This window comes from Poecilia mexicana, unplaced genomic scaffold (assembly GCF_051168715.1).
Source record: "Poecilia mexicana isolate PSO_F unplaced genomic scaffold, ASM5116871v1 scaffold_2, whole genome shotgun sequence".
Lineage (NCBI taxonomy): Eukaryota > Metazoa > Chordata > Actinopteri > Cyprinodontiformes > Poeciliidae > Poecilia > Poecilia mexicana.
In genome coordinates, this window is record NW_028263371.1 from 1,911,035 (window position 1) to 1,926,597 (window position 15,563).

General features: G+C 39.8%; 1 protein-coding gene across 1 annotated transcript in view; it reads right to left on the reverse strand.

Moving 5' to 3' along the window:
• The window catches only part of tll1 (tolloid-like 1), a 51,255-nt gene extending 36,164 nt beyond the window's left edge, over nt 1-15,091 (reverse strand). Inside the window, exon 1 of the mRNA XM_088008798.1 lies at nt 14,398-15,091. Within this exon, the coding sequence (XP_087864924.1) occupies nt 14,398-14,578 (181 nt within the window). The 5' untranslated portion in view covers nt 14,579-15,091. The remainder of the gene's footprint in view (nt 1-14,397) is intronic.
• Nucleotides 15,092-15,563: the final 472 nt, after the last annotated feature.

Sequence of the window (15,563 nt, forward strand, 5' to 3'; positions counted from 1 at the left end):
TTTTTGTATGAATGATTTCGTCATAGACCATATTTAGAGACAATGGATTGTATCAAAAGGAGTATGGAATCATATTACATTTTGACATGAATGATCTTACTTGGAAAGTAAAATGATCTTCATATTCCGAAAAAATTCTGAAGCTGCTTTAACTGAGCAGGAAACAAAAAAGAAAAAAGGACCTTAAGAATAAACAGAAGTAGGGCTAAATGTCATGTGATCATCAGTCGAACATTTTACAAAGTAGTTTTTCTGTGGGAATGGAGATTGCAGTTAGATTTGTTTCCATCAAACAAGTAACATTTTTCTCTCTTATTCATCCAGCTGGTTTCTCTGTATTTACAGCAGTTCATATGGATGACATTGTTGTGAATGCCTAACAGATAACCATCTGTAGATGACTATCTGTGCTTAATTATTGCTCTCCATGGGGATTAAAGACACTAACACATTAACAATAGCCGAGGAGAGGCTTGTCACTTGGTTAATCAGGGTAGCTATTGAAGGAAATGGGGGAGAAGACGAGACTATTGTGTTCATTACAGTCCATTGTGCTGAAGGAGACAGGAGCAAACCACAGGGACCAGTGACTTACAAAATACTGTAAACGTGGGCTGTGTTGCCCAGAAGCTACATATTATGGATGATTTAAAGAGGATTTTTCTTTTTGTTGTACAACATACCTGATCATAACATTTACTTTATCAAAGCTGTTATGTACTAAGTGCGCTCTCAAGTTTCCCCTGTAACAAATTAAAGAATGAAAAATGAAAAATGAAAATATAACTGTAGCAGAGTTTACCTGACCTTGTGTATCGTTCAGAACAGCGGCGCCTAAACTTTTTGCCATTAGGGCCAAAAATGTCAAAGTGAAGGCCACATGTTTTAACATTAAAAGATTTGTTACTTAAGACATTTACTGTTTTTATTGTTTCAGTTACATACTAAATAGACAATATTTTAATAAAGCAAAGATCATTATCAATCCAAAATATAAACACAGTCTTGAACAATTGTTTTAAATGACAGGTAAATATTTTTTACATATTTTTTTTGGTGGTTTATTGTTCTCATTTAAAATACTTTGTATTGTTTTTAGATGATTTTATTTGTCTGTAAAAATCTCTAATTAATTGCAAATTTGCAAGATTTTTGAATTGTGGACCGACGAGAGGCCAAAGAAAATCCTCCAAAGGGCCACAAAGGGCCCCCTGTGCCACAATTTGAATATCCCTGGTTTAGAATATCTTGGACTTGCATTAGCGATCTTAGATATATACAGACACCTCATAACAATGGCTAGAAACAATCCCTCCAACTTTTAAAGCCTGGATTTGTGAGTAAACTCACTTGTTGGATGTTTTCAACTCACTTTTTACTACTTGACTAGCAAGACGCGATAAATTTTATATATAGTCTGGCATCAGATGAAGCAAATTAGTCACAAACAAAAACTTCTTAAAGATGATTTCAGCAAATGAAATCACCATGATTACATAAAAATAAGCCAAAAATAAATAATCCAATATAAAGCCTCAAAAATGTAATTATATAAGATCTTTTAAAAACTTAAATTAAGACATTTTTTGCCACTTATGAACTGCAAAACCAGTTTATTTGATTCTGAGGGGGTTTATGTGGGTGCGCCACTCTATATAAGTACTTATTTTTTAAGGTCCTGTTTCATCTGTCATTTATGACGCTAAGCTTTACCAGTGGTGCCACAGTTTCAACTAACACCCCCTCTAATGTGTCTCTTGCCACAGCAATATTCCTGTTACGCAAAAATAAAACCCATAAAAATGACAAAACTTCACAAACACAAAAGAAGCACCTATTTAACAACATGTGGTGTATTTTATGTACGATGGGTAGTCTTGCCTCTTACAAACCATTTTTATACTGCGGTTGTTTCTAAATGTAGGAAGCCTTTGTTACAGTAGTGGAAGTTAAATATGTATTTTTTTCATATATAATTTCAGCCTAACAAAGGGAACTACAATGATTAAAGGCTTCCTAGAAAAAGAGAGCTGACACAAGCTGATATGCAAAGAGAGAGGAGAGAGTGTGCTCGTGATAGTAATTTTGGCTCATCGATTGGGGTCTTGTTAGTCCACAGGGATGCCATAAATAGCCCAAAGTCAAGCCTGGGGTGAGGAGGGGTTAGTTAGGACTGCGCAGCTCGTAAGAGGCAGGAAGAAAAGAATCGATGTAAAAAAAAACGCCGAGACCCTCCCAGGAGACCTGCATCATGCTGACCGGGGCCTTACTGTTTGCCCTTCAGGAGAGGCATTGCAGCAAACACACACATTCAAACACACATACACACACAGTCCAATGCAGTAATGCACCAAACACAAACTGAGGAAACAGTTCCAACTTGCAGAACAGTTTTCAGACCAGTTATTTTGGTTTCCCTTTGGGATCAATCAAGTATTGAGACCTATCTATTCTGTTTGATGGTGAAATTACAAGGTTCTGCAAGTTTTACTGCATATCTTTCAAACGTGAAACTGTCATTTATGTTTCTATCATATTCAGTCTTAAATGTGATCTACCTTTGAGCAAATGCACAGATGTTAGTGTCTTATCCTTGGTGGGAAACATAATGATACTGTAGAAAAAGATAATCCTCTACTGAGTTCTTAAAGGAGCAGTGTTATGTAAAAAAATGTTTTTGAGCTTTACATGAAGTTATAATGTTATTCCCTCATCAGAAACGTGGTGCACATGTTGCCTTGATTCTTTCATGAATGTTTGAGAAATCCTTTAATCTCCCCTGGCAACCATTCAGCTGTGCAAAACACCTGGGTGGACTATAGCTCTGCCTTTGAGACACAGATCCTGCTAGTTCCACGTTTCTAAACTTTTGCCTCACAGAGCAGCCCTGGCCTCACTCAGGTCCTTCAAACTAGCCAGTCACAATTAGCAAACATCTGGTAGAACTGAGCATCTGCTGAGCTCATGATAGGAGTTACTCCTCAAAACAATGCTGGTGAAAATGTTGTTAAAGGGTTAATAGAGGAGCGATTCTGTGATGACTTTCTGAAGGCAGAGTTTCAGAAAAAGCAGGAGTTTCTTAAAGAGACAGAGGCCCAATTTCAAGGTGAGAGATTACAAAATCAAATTTCTTTCAAGTCATATTTGATATATGCAGCATTTTATTAACAACTGAATCGATGTAAAAAAAAACGCCGAGACCCTCCCAGGGTTAGCGATGTTACCACAATCGGTAACATCGCTAACCACTATGTGGCTGGAAAATACTGGAGATGTTTTAACCTGGCCAAACCACAACAGGAACAGTCATAGGGTCCCTGACTTTGAGCACTGGGACACCACAAGGTCGCGTGCTCAGCCCTTTGCCGTGTAGACTCATAAGCGGAAAACCTGGTCAAATAGTTTGCAGAAGACACCACAGAAGTGAAATACAAGTCATTGTAGAGGGAAGAAATTCAACAGCTACAACAACCTGTTACTCAAAACATCATGAAAAATATGAGACGAAAATCAAATTCCAGAGCACAAACCCCATCAGTTCAACAGCCTGTTGATGACAGAGAGTCAGAGCATTAAAGTCCTGGACGTTCAGACCTCTGATGACCTCATCGTGTTGATGAACACCACTGGGATCCTGAACTGGGCCCACGTTCTGAACATTACAGACTCCTCAAACCCTCACAGTGAACTTTTACAACTGCTGCCATCAGACAAAATGGTACCAGTATGCCCAACGCTGAACCACCAGACTGGCACACTGGTGCTTTTTGGCATTAATTATACATGATCTAATCAGCTGTTATTCATCTGAGTGTTAACTTCTAATGCTCCTACACTAATCTGAACGATCCCAGAGAAACAGTCTTGTTTTCTAAACATTTTTAAACGTATACATCATGACAGTAATTGTTGAAGTTTACCCTCGTGTTGGACACACAGGGAAGCATCTCACACAAACACACACACACACACAATTAGAGATTACATAGTCCTGCTGAGCCGAGCTCCTCATTAAGCAGATATGAGGTCACGCTGCAGGTGGGCGAATATGAGTGTACACGTGCAGCGACATGTGCTCATGGACGTGCTCTTACATTTGGAATTTCTCATATCGTATACAACTCCAGCTGGGAGCGTACTGTAAATTTAAAAAGGGATTATCTGGGCCTCAGTTGAGGATTTTCTCTAAAATTAATCGTTCTGATCCACGTTAACTTTGTAGGGCAGCGTCAGGTGCTGCAGTCGCAGCTTAATAATGTCCCACGACTGCTGAAGTGGTGGTGGTAATGAGGGAAAGAAGTTTAGGGTCTCAAAATTTGAATGCTACGGCATGTTTTCCAGCTGAATGGGTTTCTAAGTTGTCGCTCCACCCAAGAAACTCTCATTCCCGTCAAATGGTAATTAGGCTGTAAAAAAGGCATGGTTCATTATGAACAGAGGCTGTGGTTGGCTTAGATTTAAAGTTTTGCACACACAAAAAAAAAGCCTGCAAATAAAGGTTCTGAGCAAACATCAAATGACTTGCCAGCCTTTATGTGACTTCAATTTTTAAAACTAGAGCTAAATGAACCACCCACATCTCAGATGTTTTCCCTGTTAAGAGCTTGAGTCAGTCAAAGCAGTCACTGTTTTTCCTGGTATGCCTGTCACGGGTGTTCGGGTTTAAACAAGCGGTTGCCAAAGTTTGGGGTAAAAGGAACAAAAACGTCAATCAAAGTCAAAGTAAAAGTGATTCCACTGTTCTACACCATGTTGAGGCAGTTTGTGCAAGATGTCCTGTTTAAGTTAACCTAACACTAAACGTTCACAGGGAGGAAGCACTGCCCAATGCCACAGATATGTGGAGAGCAAGGGGGCAGCTCAGATAGGCTGAATGTGACTTAGCTTTTCCACTGGAAGTCGTTTTCATGAACCCAGTTAGGTTCGAAGGCGACATACCTCCACAAACGATGCTCAAGCTGCTTTTCAAGACATGCAGGCCCCACATAACTCTAAAGTACAGCCCAATTCAGTCAGATTACCATGATTCAATCCAATGCAGTGTTACCACATTCAGATTCAAAGTCTGTTTGCAAACACACACAGTGGATCATAAATGGAAAAAATACAAATATATGCCAAATAAGTTTGGCTCATCTGATAAGGAAATATACTTATACATATAAAATATAGGAATTTCCATTAGTTAATTTTTATTTATGAGGCATTACTTGGGCTTCAGTTTGAACTGCAAAAGAACAAACTTACTGTTTCCTCTTGTCCCGTTTGCTGGGACTGAATTTGGTAAAAAGGTTTTTATTCTCTCTGGTCTCATTTCCTGGAACCTGCAACCAAAACTTGAAATTGACTGAAATCTCATTAAGTCGTTTAACCTCCAAACTAAAAGTTTTTAGGCTGATTTGTTGACGTGCATCTGTTTTTAATAACTTGTTATTTTTTTTTAACTGTGTAACTTTTGTGTTTTGTTTGTGGCTGCCTCTTAGTTGAAAACAAAGATTCTGATGCAGAGATTGGTAAAGATAAAAAAAATACATATCTAATAGTGTAAATGATTATTTTTTTATAGATTAATTCCACTGAATTTCCACAATGTAGTAACATTTTTGGTATATATTTTGCATGTCTTTATGTTGAAAACTATCTGCTTTTATTACATAATTTTCCACACATTTCAATATATCTATTCTATTCCAAAAGTTTTGTGTTTTTCTTAATTTCTAAACTTAAAGCCTTGTGGCTCTTTAAAACTGACAACACATTTCTTAAAGTAGACGTTTATCAAAATCAATCATTTGTGTGTTTTGGATGGAGGCACTACTGAAAAGTAGTAATTATCTATCAAATGCAAATTGATAGATAATTTTTAAATTCTTAGAAAAAAAAACAAAAACAGTGAGACTATTTAGGATGGAATAATAATCAGAAAATTCACCTTTAAACACATTAAAAGGACACTAGATTACATCTAGTAGTCAGTGGCCCAAAATAGGTTTAGTGAAAATAAATTTTTATCACCATATTTCAGCATGTTGGTAAAGTAAAAAAACACGAGAATGATCTAAACATCATTGTCACGTCAGATATTGTTCACTGTAAATGAGTTATCAAGGTAAACTGCATCAAACTTAATGCAAGCAGAGCAGTTACACAAAGATTAACTTATTAGTACAACAAGTATCCCATAATATACATATTTAGACCTACAAACAGAAAAAACATAAGAAAAACACAGAGTACTGGTGTAACTCTTGAATTAATTTCCTGCAAAGTGAAGATTCCTCTTATATAACAGAAAGAGACTGAAGACTGCCGTAGTCCTTCTGGTTCAAAACACCAGATGACTTTTAATTCCATTGATTTCGTCAGGGTGTGAGTAATAGTCACACTATGTACAAGTGGATAAATGAAGAAACAGAATTAAGTCTAACAGCCGAGGCTATTTTTACTTATGTTTGTTAATATTTTCCTCTTGTGAAGAATCTTTCTTACTTCAGAAAGATGCATTTCAGGTTGTCTGGAAATGACCCTGCAGCCCTTCCCAGATTGAGGGGCAGCAGCAACTGCATCTCTAAAGTTGAGGCTAATCTATTTAATTCACTGTGATCAGGAGAAGAAATTAAAGAGACTGAACTTTTGTTTTATTATAAACTGTTCATCTCATGTTGTGGTCTGAAAGGATGAGTGTCATGTCTGGAATCATTTTATCAAACAACTAACAGATAAAACCTCCTTAAAGGGAAAGTATTATGTATTTTCTAGGAACATATTTTCATGTTATAGCACAATCAAGTAACTATGCAATCTTCTGTTGTTTTAAAAATGTTATTAATATCAAATATGACTTAAAAGAAATTTAATTTAGCGCCTTGAAATTGGGCTGTTATCTCTTCAATCACTGCTCTTTCTGAAACCTCATGAAGTCATTACAACATGGCTCCTCTATTAACCCTTTAACAACATTTTTACCAGCGTTGCACTGAGAAGTAGATTGTATAATGAGCTCAGCAGATGTGCAATTCCACCAGGAGTTTGCTAATTGCTGATGGCTAGTCTGAAGGAGCTGTGTGGGGCAGTGACGGTGGAGGTGCTGCTCTGTGAGGTGGAGGCTTGGAAACTGTAGCTCAGAGGAGGAGCTGTGTCTCGAAGGCGGAGCTAGTTCCACCCAAACATTTAGCATGTCTGAATGGTTGGAGCGGGAGATTAAAGGATTTCCCAAACATACATGAAAGAATCAAGGCAACTTTCCTGGTATGTTTTTTGATGTGGGGAATAACATTACAACATGATGTAAAGCTTAAAAAAATTATTTTAAACAATACTGACTCTTTAAAAATACAGTTGTTTACTCATATCCAAAGTTTGAAAGTTTATTATGGAAATGAGACAGAGCAGAAAAAGCATGAAAATGTACAAAACTCAGAGTCAAACCTGAAATGACTTAAAAACTGAGGTATGTGGAGCCTGCAGTCTGTTCATAGACATGCAACATATTCTAATTTGTATTCATCTGGATTAAAATTGATGCAGAATAATCACTCCATAAACACACATGAGGCATGAGAAGGCCAAAGAAGATAATAATAAATGTACCAAAATCAATTTTTTTAAAATAAATAAATAAATATCTTCCTCATGTGAAGCTGCATTACTTTTATAGTCCACATAAAAATGAGTTTTGCTGTGCAGAGGAAGCGGGTTTTCCTTCGCCTCTGATGGATTTAGGTGAATGATTTTCTGCTGCTATAAATACCAGCAGGAATAGCGAGGTGACAAAAGCGCCCACATCTTTAATAATTGAGCAATGCGTGGCAGGTGGGCAGAATGCTGGCAGTGCTGACTCACGGCTTCACAGGGGCCGGAACAATTCCCGCTCCAGAACAAACAGTCGGATCTCACCGCATCTGTGCTGGAGCGGGAATCCTGAGGAAGGCTTGGGAAGCTCAGTGGCAGCAGCACTCTGCCCGGGAAAATCCTGTTTAATATGACATGAGTGAGACCAGTTGCTCTCTCACAGACACACACATTAAAGAGTGCAGCCCGCACATTGCTGTAGCTTCCTCACTACCGTGGAAGAGCGGAAGCAGGGAACAGTAGCCACAGTTTGCTGTCACGTTATATAATCAAACTGTAAAATGTAAGCGAATTTTTGAATTTTCTCTGTGGCACCAAAGTAAGGAAATTGTGCCATTTCAGAGCGCTGCGCATGAACAGGCACAAAAACTGGGGCGAACAGACGAGGAGGTGATGAAAATTTTAAGCTATTCCACAACTGTGGAGCTCCATTTTATGAGAGAACAACAAGAGCTAAAAGAAACAGACGAGCAGAAAAAGACATCTGAAACTGTCTCTGTAAAATCCACTTCAATAGGTGCAGAAAAGAAGGAAAAAAGTTTTCTTTTAAAAAATTAAATAAAATAAAAATCAAAACTGTACCAGACAGACTGAAGAGACAGAAACATAAATGCGTCTTCTGGTAACTCATTGTAGTTTGCTGCAGTGTGAGGAACAAAGGTTTTGAACTGTGAGACACTGTTAACAATTAAAAAATGTGGAAACCCAATAAACAGGAAGTTAAATCCATCTTGCTGTTGTTTTTCTGACACATTCACCAACAAAATAAAGAACTAAATAATAATGCAAGCAATAGGACAGTTTAACAAGACTCCCTCACACACACATACACACCCACACACTGTGTATGATTACATGAACAGCTACAGTGTACATCAGCCTCCAAACAGCAGGAAAAACAAATTCTCAGTTGCCTTAATTCAGCTAAATCCACATCTGGGGCAGCTGCTTCTCACATTCAGCTGTGAGGATTATTGAACATATGTTATGTCATATTGTAGTCCATTTTCTGTTTTCCTTAATGAGATTTATGAAGACACCAATATTGGTGCTAATCAGGTCCTTCTTGGCTAATGCGGATTTCCACTTTTCATTGAGGTCTGACCTGCAAATTTCATCTTTCACACATTCCAATCTCTTTCCTCCTATGGACTATAAAACATAGAAGCTTATTGGTGGAAACTTTGTTTGTATTCAGATACGAACTGTAGCGAAAACCTGACTGTAAAGGTAAAGCAGTGCTGCGGGTTTTTTAATAGAGGAGGTAGATTGGAGTAAAGTTGTAAACAAAAGTGAATAAAATAACTTGAACCAAAGATGATGCTGATTGATGCAGGTTGCAAATTTTGTCTTTTTTGAATCATTCCAAAATTTACTCTACAATTTGTAACATTCATTATGTATTCTCCAACCACAAAGTGCCATTTTAAAGGACAGTCAAGTCACCTTCTGTTGTTACAGATAAGACTTAAAAGAAATTGAATTTTGTAATTTAATGCTTTGAAATTGGGCCTCCGTCTCTTTAAAAACTGCTGCTCTTTCTGAAACTCCATCTTCAGGAAATCATCACAACATGGCTAGTAACCCTTTAACAACATTTTTACAAGCGTTGCTATGAGCAGTAGCTCTTATAAAGAGCATAGCAGATGCTCAGTTCCACCAGGTGTTTGCTAATTGCTGCTGGCTAGTCTAAAGGAGCTGAGTGGGGGAGGGGGGGCGAAGGGGCTGCTTTTTGAAGCAGAAGCTCAGAGGCTTAAAAACTGCATCTCCAATGAAGAGCTCATGCTATGCTACGCAGACATGCAGCATTGATGAGAACTCACTCAACCCAGCATGACGAATCCTTGGAGAGGTTTACAATTCCAGGATTGGCCTTATTTTCTAATTGTTTTAGGTAATAATTAGATGACCAGCACTTAATAACTGTGGACAGATAATTAAACATTCATCCTTGGATGGTAGAGTGATCATTGTGTAAAATAAAAAAATGAGAAAGTGATTCCAGAGTAAACAATAACTACCAGTACCAGGTGGATTTTCCACCTTTCTTTCCGATGCATACGACAAAAACAAAACCGGGAAAAAACAAACCACGACATTAAAATACATCTTGTTTTCAGGCAACATGCACAAGAACATGTAAAGGAGAACAGAAGAGATGCATGGCGCCACATTAAGCCTGGGCAGTTTGTGAACAGAAGGAACTTGTGCTTACAAATCCTCAAACTGGATCCTGAACAGGTGCAGATAAACTGCTGACATGTGGAAAAGGGACATTTTTATACAGCAAACATAAATCAGTTGAGCAATGTCACTTATCTAGAGGCACATTAAACTAAACGGTTCAGGAAAACCAGAATTGTTGTCTCAGCAGCATAGAGACGTAAGCCAATTCTAATACACACAAAAAAAATCTGAAAACCCACAGAGTGTCATTGCGTCCTTCTGTGATTACTGTTGTTGTCTTTGGGGGGAAAAAAGAGGAAAGGTATTTGTTTTCTTGGATCCCTCCTGAAGAAACAGCTTTCAGCGTTTGGACACTTAAGTTTGTTTAGCCTGCACTCGAGTGTGTGTGAGCATTTAATGAGAACAGTGATTTGGAAGGAAGTATGAATGACTCTTGAGTAAAAGAAGGAGCACGTGCGCGTGCAAGCATGTGTGTTTGCGTGCACGCGTGTGTGTCATCTCCAGCTGAGCGGCAGGATGCAGACAACCAGGAAGAGATAAGCGAGGGTGAATGGAGGGAGCTTTGCCTGCGTGCGTATCCAGCGCGCGGGCGAGCTGGGGTTGGAGTGCTCGCGTGGGGAAATGGCTTCACAAAGGACGTGGAAGTGCGCGTTCCCCTGTCTGCCAGCGCGGGACTCGGAGGAGATAAGCAGACAGCCAAATACACTCCCCCCCAACCTCCTCAACCCCCCTTGTGTTTTCCCAGCAAAAACAGGAGGCGGAATACCAACCGCTCCGACGACGATGCCACAGGGTCAGGCCTGGAATGAGTTGAGCTTAAAGGTCTTCCAAGCTGCGCCCGGAAAAAAAAGCTACAAAAGTGTGTGCAAGAGGGAAGATTACACTTTATTTTGCATTTGCAAGATTATAAAATCATTAAAATTCTAAGATGTGTTTGTTTTCAGAGGTACAGAGGGTTACACAATAACTTAAAGGGACAGTATAATGCGAAATCAAATTTTTTTGAGCCTCACCTCATGTTATAATATTATTCCCTCAACAAAAACATACCTGGAGTGTTGCCTTGATTCATTCATTTATGTTTGAGAAATCCTTTAATCCCCATGGCAACCATTCAGCTGTGCAAACTCATTGGTGGGATCTAGCACTGCCTACGAGGCGCAATTCCCCCATGGAGCTGCAGTTTCCAAGCTTCCGCCTCAAGGAGTGGCCCTCCTCTACGACTTCCTCACTCAGCTCCTTCAGACTAGCCAGCAGCAATTAGCAAACACTTGGTGGAACAGTGCATCAACTGAGCTCATTATTGGAGCGACTTCTCAGAGCAACGCTGGTAAAAAAAAAAAAAAAAAAAACATTGTTAAAGGGTCAATAGAGGAGCCATGTTGTGATGACTTCCTGCCTGGGGATCACTGGAACGAGCTGAAATCTGAACATTGTGGGTTCCTCCTGCCTCATTCTGATGTGTCTCTGAGCAAGGTAATTAACTCTAAGTAGTCTGCCATTGAAAGGGAAATCGAGATGATTGTTGTCGCCAACCAAGCTGAAAATCAACCAGTAACAATCAACAGATGATTTTTCTTCACTGCAGTCCAATCAAAAGTTTGTTCTGTTGTAATAAGAACATAACTGTCTTTATCTCTGAATCATATGCTAACCAAGTTTGAAGAATTTCATATCCAGGAACATGAAATCACTGCATTTAATACACTTTAATTAACTTTGCTTTACCTACAGCCAAGAAATTATTGTGAATAGAACTAAATGAAACAGTTTGATGTTAATATCCAAGGCAAACATGGAATTTTTAACTCCAGGAAATCAGATAGTCGCTCGACTATTTTCAGTTTTCTGCAGTGAATCTAGACGCAGTGAGTATAATAAATTTATTATGTCATACATTTTCTGCAAATAAACACATTGGTCACTTGCATTTCACTCGGTTATTTTAACCTACAGAACTCGCACAGGGAGTCAAACCCATGTGGACCTGCTGGGCTTCCATCCAGACACACTCACACAACACAAAGTGTATGTTTTTAGTGCAGCATAAAGCCACGGAGTGGCAAGAAGAAATCACTTCTACACAGATCTGTGCAATTTACACATCAAAACACACACAGAGAGGGCTGTGAGCTCTGTATACTTGGTATGAGGGGAATGCATGGGGATCAACTCACAGATGGTCATCACTCTGGGTGGAGTTCATGTTTGTGTCATTACAGAAAACATGACCAAACCACTAAATCACACATACAGGTTCAAAATACATAAATCTGGACTTCAGATGGCAATCACTGTTTATCATCTGTTATTCTATAACAGATGATAAACGTTCACCTTTTCACAAGAACCCTTTCAAGATTTAGATTTAATCATCACCCAAATTATTATTAAAGGAGCCGTACAATATGTTCTCTAGGCACATAGTGCCATTTTATGCCACAATCAAGTAACTACGTCATCTTCAGCTATCAAATATGACTTTAAAGAATTTTTACTTTGAAATATAAAGCCTTAAAATTAGGTTTCTATCTCTTTAAAAACTCCTGCTCTTTCTAAAACTTTATCTCCAGGAAGTCATCACATGTTTTTTTCTTTTTTAGCCCTTTAACAATGTTTTTACCAGCGTTGCACTGAGTAGCAGCTCCTATAACAAGCTCAACAAATGCAGTTCTTCCAGGTGTTTGCTAATTGCTGCTGGCTAGTCTGAAGGAGCTGAGTGGAGGAGTCAGGGGGGAGGGCTGCTATGTGAAGTGGAAACTAGGAAACTTGGAAACTGCAACTTTGTCCTATAGGCGGAATTAGGCTTACCCAGGAGTTTTACACATCTCAGTGGTTGCCATGAGAGATTAGAGGATTTCTCAAACATGCATGAAAGAATCAAAGCAACACTTCAAGTGTGTTTTTGATGAGGGAATAACATCATCATGTGAGCCACCCGTGGCTCACATGATGTAAACCCCAAAAGAGTCAATTTTACATAATACTGTCCCTTTAATAAGTAAATCATCCTTTTCTATTTTTTTCTTGTTGCTTTCATATGATAAGAGTTACTTTATTACCATACAATTTGAAAGAGAAAATCAATTTTTATTTGTTTTACGTGTTGTAAAATGGTGTAGCATAAGCATCTCTACTTAGATGCTTTGATCTGATTTTCACATCCACATCAGTGCAGATATTGAACATAATTTTAGATCAGGTATTGATGACAGTGTACCTGATCCATAAGGCTATAACTATTTAGTCTAATTCTATGCTTTGTGCTCTGAGTGACATCATGCTTTATTATTTATTTGAAATTACGTTTAGAAACCCTAATTGCACTTTCTGAATCATTTGAAAGATGGTTTGTTGCAGTTTAGTTTTACAGGTTTGACCAACGTAGCCAACCTATTGTTATTGTCAGTTTAAGTTTATTTATTACTTATTTTACATTGACTGTTCTACTCCTAATTGAACTTACTTAACAAATTGTGTTGTTTTTACAGGTTTGACCAAGCTTGTGGAGCCATTGGTGAATTTAAGTGTGTACTGGTGCAGAGCTTTCAAAAAATTAAGTACATGTCTGTGTGTAAAAGAAACAAACGTTTTAAGTCAATTCAGCACAGTTTTTTTTTTGTTTATTTTCTGTAATGGATCTGTATCAGCAATACTAATCTTCAGAAATCTGTATCGGTATCGGAACTGAAATAGTGGATCGGTAAAACATCGTGGAAACTTTAAAATTCGTTTTGTAACAGCGCAGCTCTGCTTAAAAAGGGAGCAAGGTTCCACTGAAAATGAACTGAACCTGGTGACGGCTTAATTATTTTATGTTCACATAAACCTCTTCCATGGCGGCTTTCCATCAAACATGCTTTACTCAAAGTTGCTCCAAGTCTGCCGCTAAATTATTTTTCGCATAATTTGTTCAAGAGTTAAAGTGAGGAAGACAGCAGCGCCTGATGCTACACTGGATTCCAGCTGTTTCTCATCTGCACACACGCTGAAACCGCTCTGGAGCCGCTTTCCCCGACCACGTCTCAGAACGCAGCATGACTTTGGCTTCTGATCTGATCTGAGAGCGGCGAGAGTCACAAGCAGCGCGCCTCGAGGCTGATCCGCGGCGGGGCCCCGCAGCAGGACCTGCTGGCTGCGGGACTCATCCCGCCACGAAAAACTGCTTGAAAAGGATCATCTGGGCACGAGCGCACAGACGCACGCGGGCTGTCATTGCTCATGCACACATACACGTGCCTGATAAGAGCCAGATGTGTGAGAGGATCACTGTGCCCACACGCAGAGGATAATTATTCATGTCATCACTGAAACGTTTAAAAAAAAAAAAAACGAATCAAAGTTGGAAAATTGACTCACCAGCTTTGCACGGGTCCTTGTAGTCGATGCTCTCCACTTTTTCCTCTTCATAATAATCAAATCCGGGCTCCTCGTAGTCGAAACAGTTAGAAATAGAAAGTTTCCCCCAGAAAGTCAAGCCCGCAAGCATCAGTGTGATCCAGCGCATCTTAGCGGCCAGTGCCAAGGGCACTCGGTCCATCTGCGGACTGAAGGGAGCAAAAAAATAAAATAAAATATATTTTTTAAAAAGGCCTCTCTGTTCGCCTCCTCTTCTGCTTGGAGATGGACGGCTGGACTTTAAAGGGTCATGGTGATGGTCGCGTGGCTCTATGTCGGCGAGGAGTTACTGCGCCCCGCGCGTCTTCATGGCTAACCGGAGCATCCGTGAGTCGCTCAGCGCCGAGGAGCTCCGCGGTCCTCCGTCGGGGCTTCGCAGGTGAGACTGGAGTGGGAGAAAGAAGAGAGAACGGCGGTGAGGTGGTGAGGACGAGGCGGCCTCTGAGCGCAAAGACGCGCCGCGGTGTCTCTCTGCTGCGCGGACACAGGACTGGACGCATCCGCGTCGCATAATTCCCAGCCTGCCCCGCACTGATGTCGTTCCCTCTCTGGGGTTCAGCCTCTGCTGTCTCTCTCAGGCTGTGTCAGCGCACCGCCCTCACACACACACACACACACACACACACGCACGCACGCACGTACCGCCACCACTGCATACCTGCACGCTTTCAAAACTTTCTTTTCACTTCTTTTGTTCTCATTCAGAGTTTCTGCGGCTGAATTCACCCAACAAAGGAAAAAAAGGGGGGGGGGGGAAAGCAGGCGCTCTTTCCTCTCTGATCTCAGCGCATCTGCAGGAGAATAAGCGCGCTCTGGTTATTACAGGGCATTGGGCCCAGACCCGCAAATTAAAGACTGCTTGCGTGAATTAAAAACCGGTAGCGGTAAAAGTAACAGGACCTCAGCAAATTTGCCTGCGGGTTTTCTGGTTATTTAGAGGAAACTGCCAAGTAGGTGAGAGCAAAACCATAAATGCTCAGAGATGCATATAGGAAATGTAGCTACGGCGTGAGAAGTCAGTCTTTTATTCCCTCCTTTTCTCCTAATTGTCATGGAAGAAGCACAAAAACCCAAGTATTCCACGCCTAAAGAGGGAGGACAACTGAAAATGGCAGTAAAGTGATCAA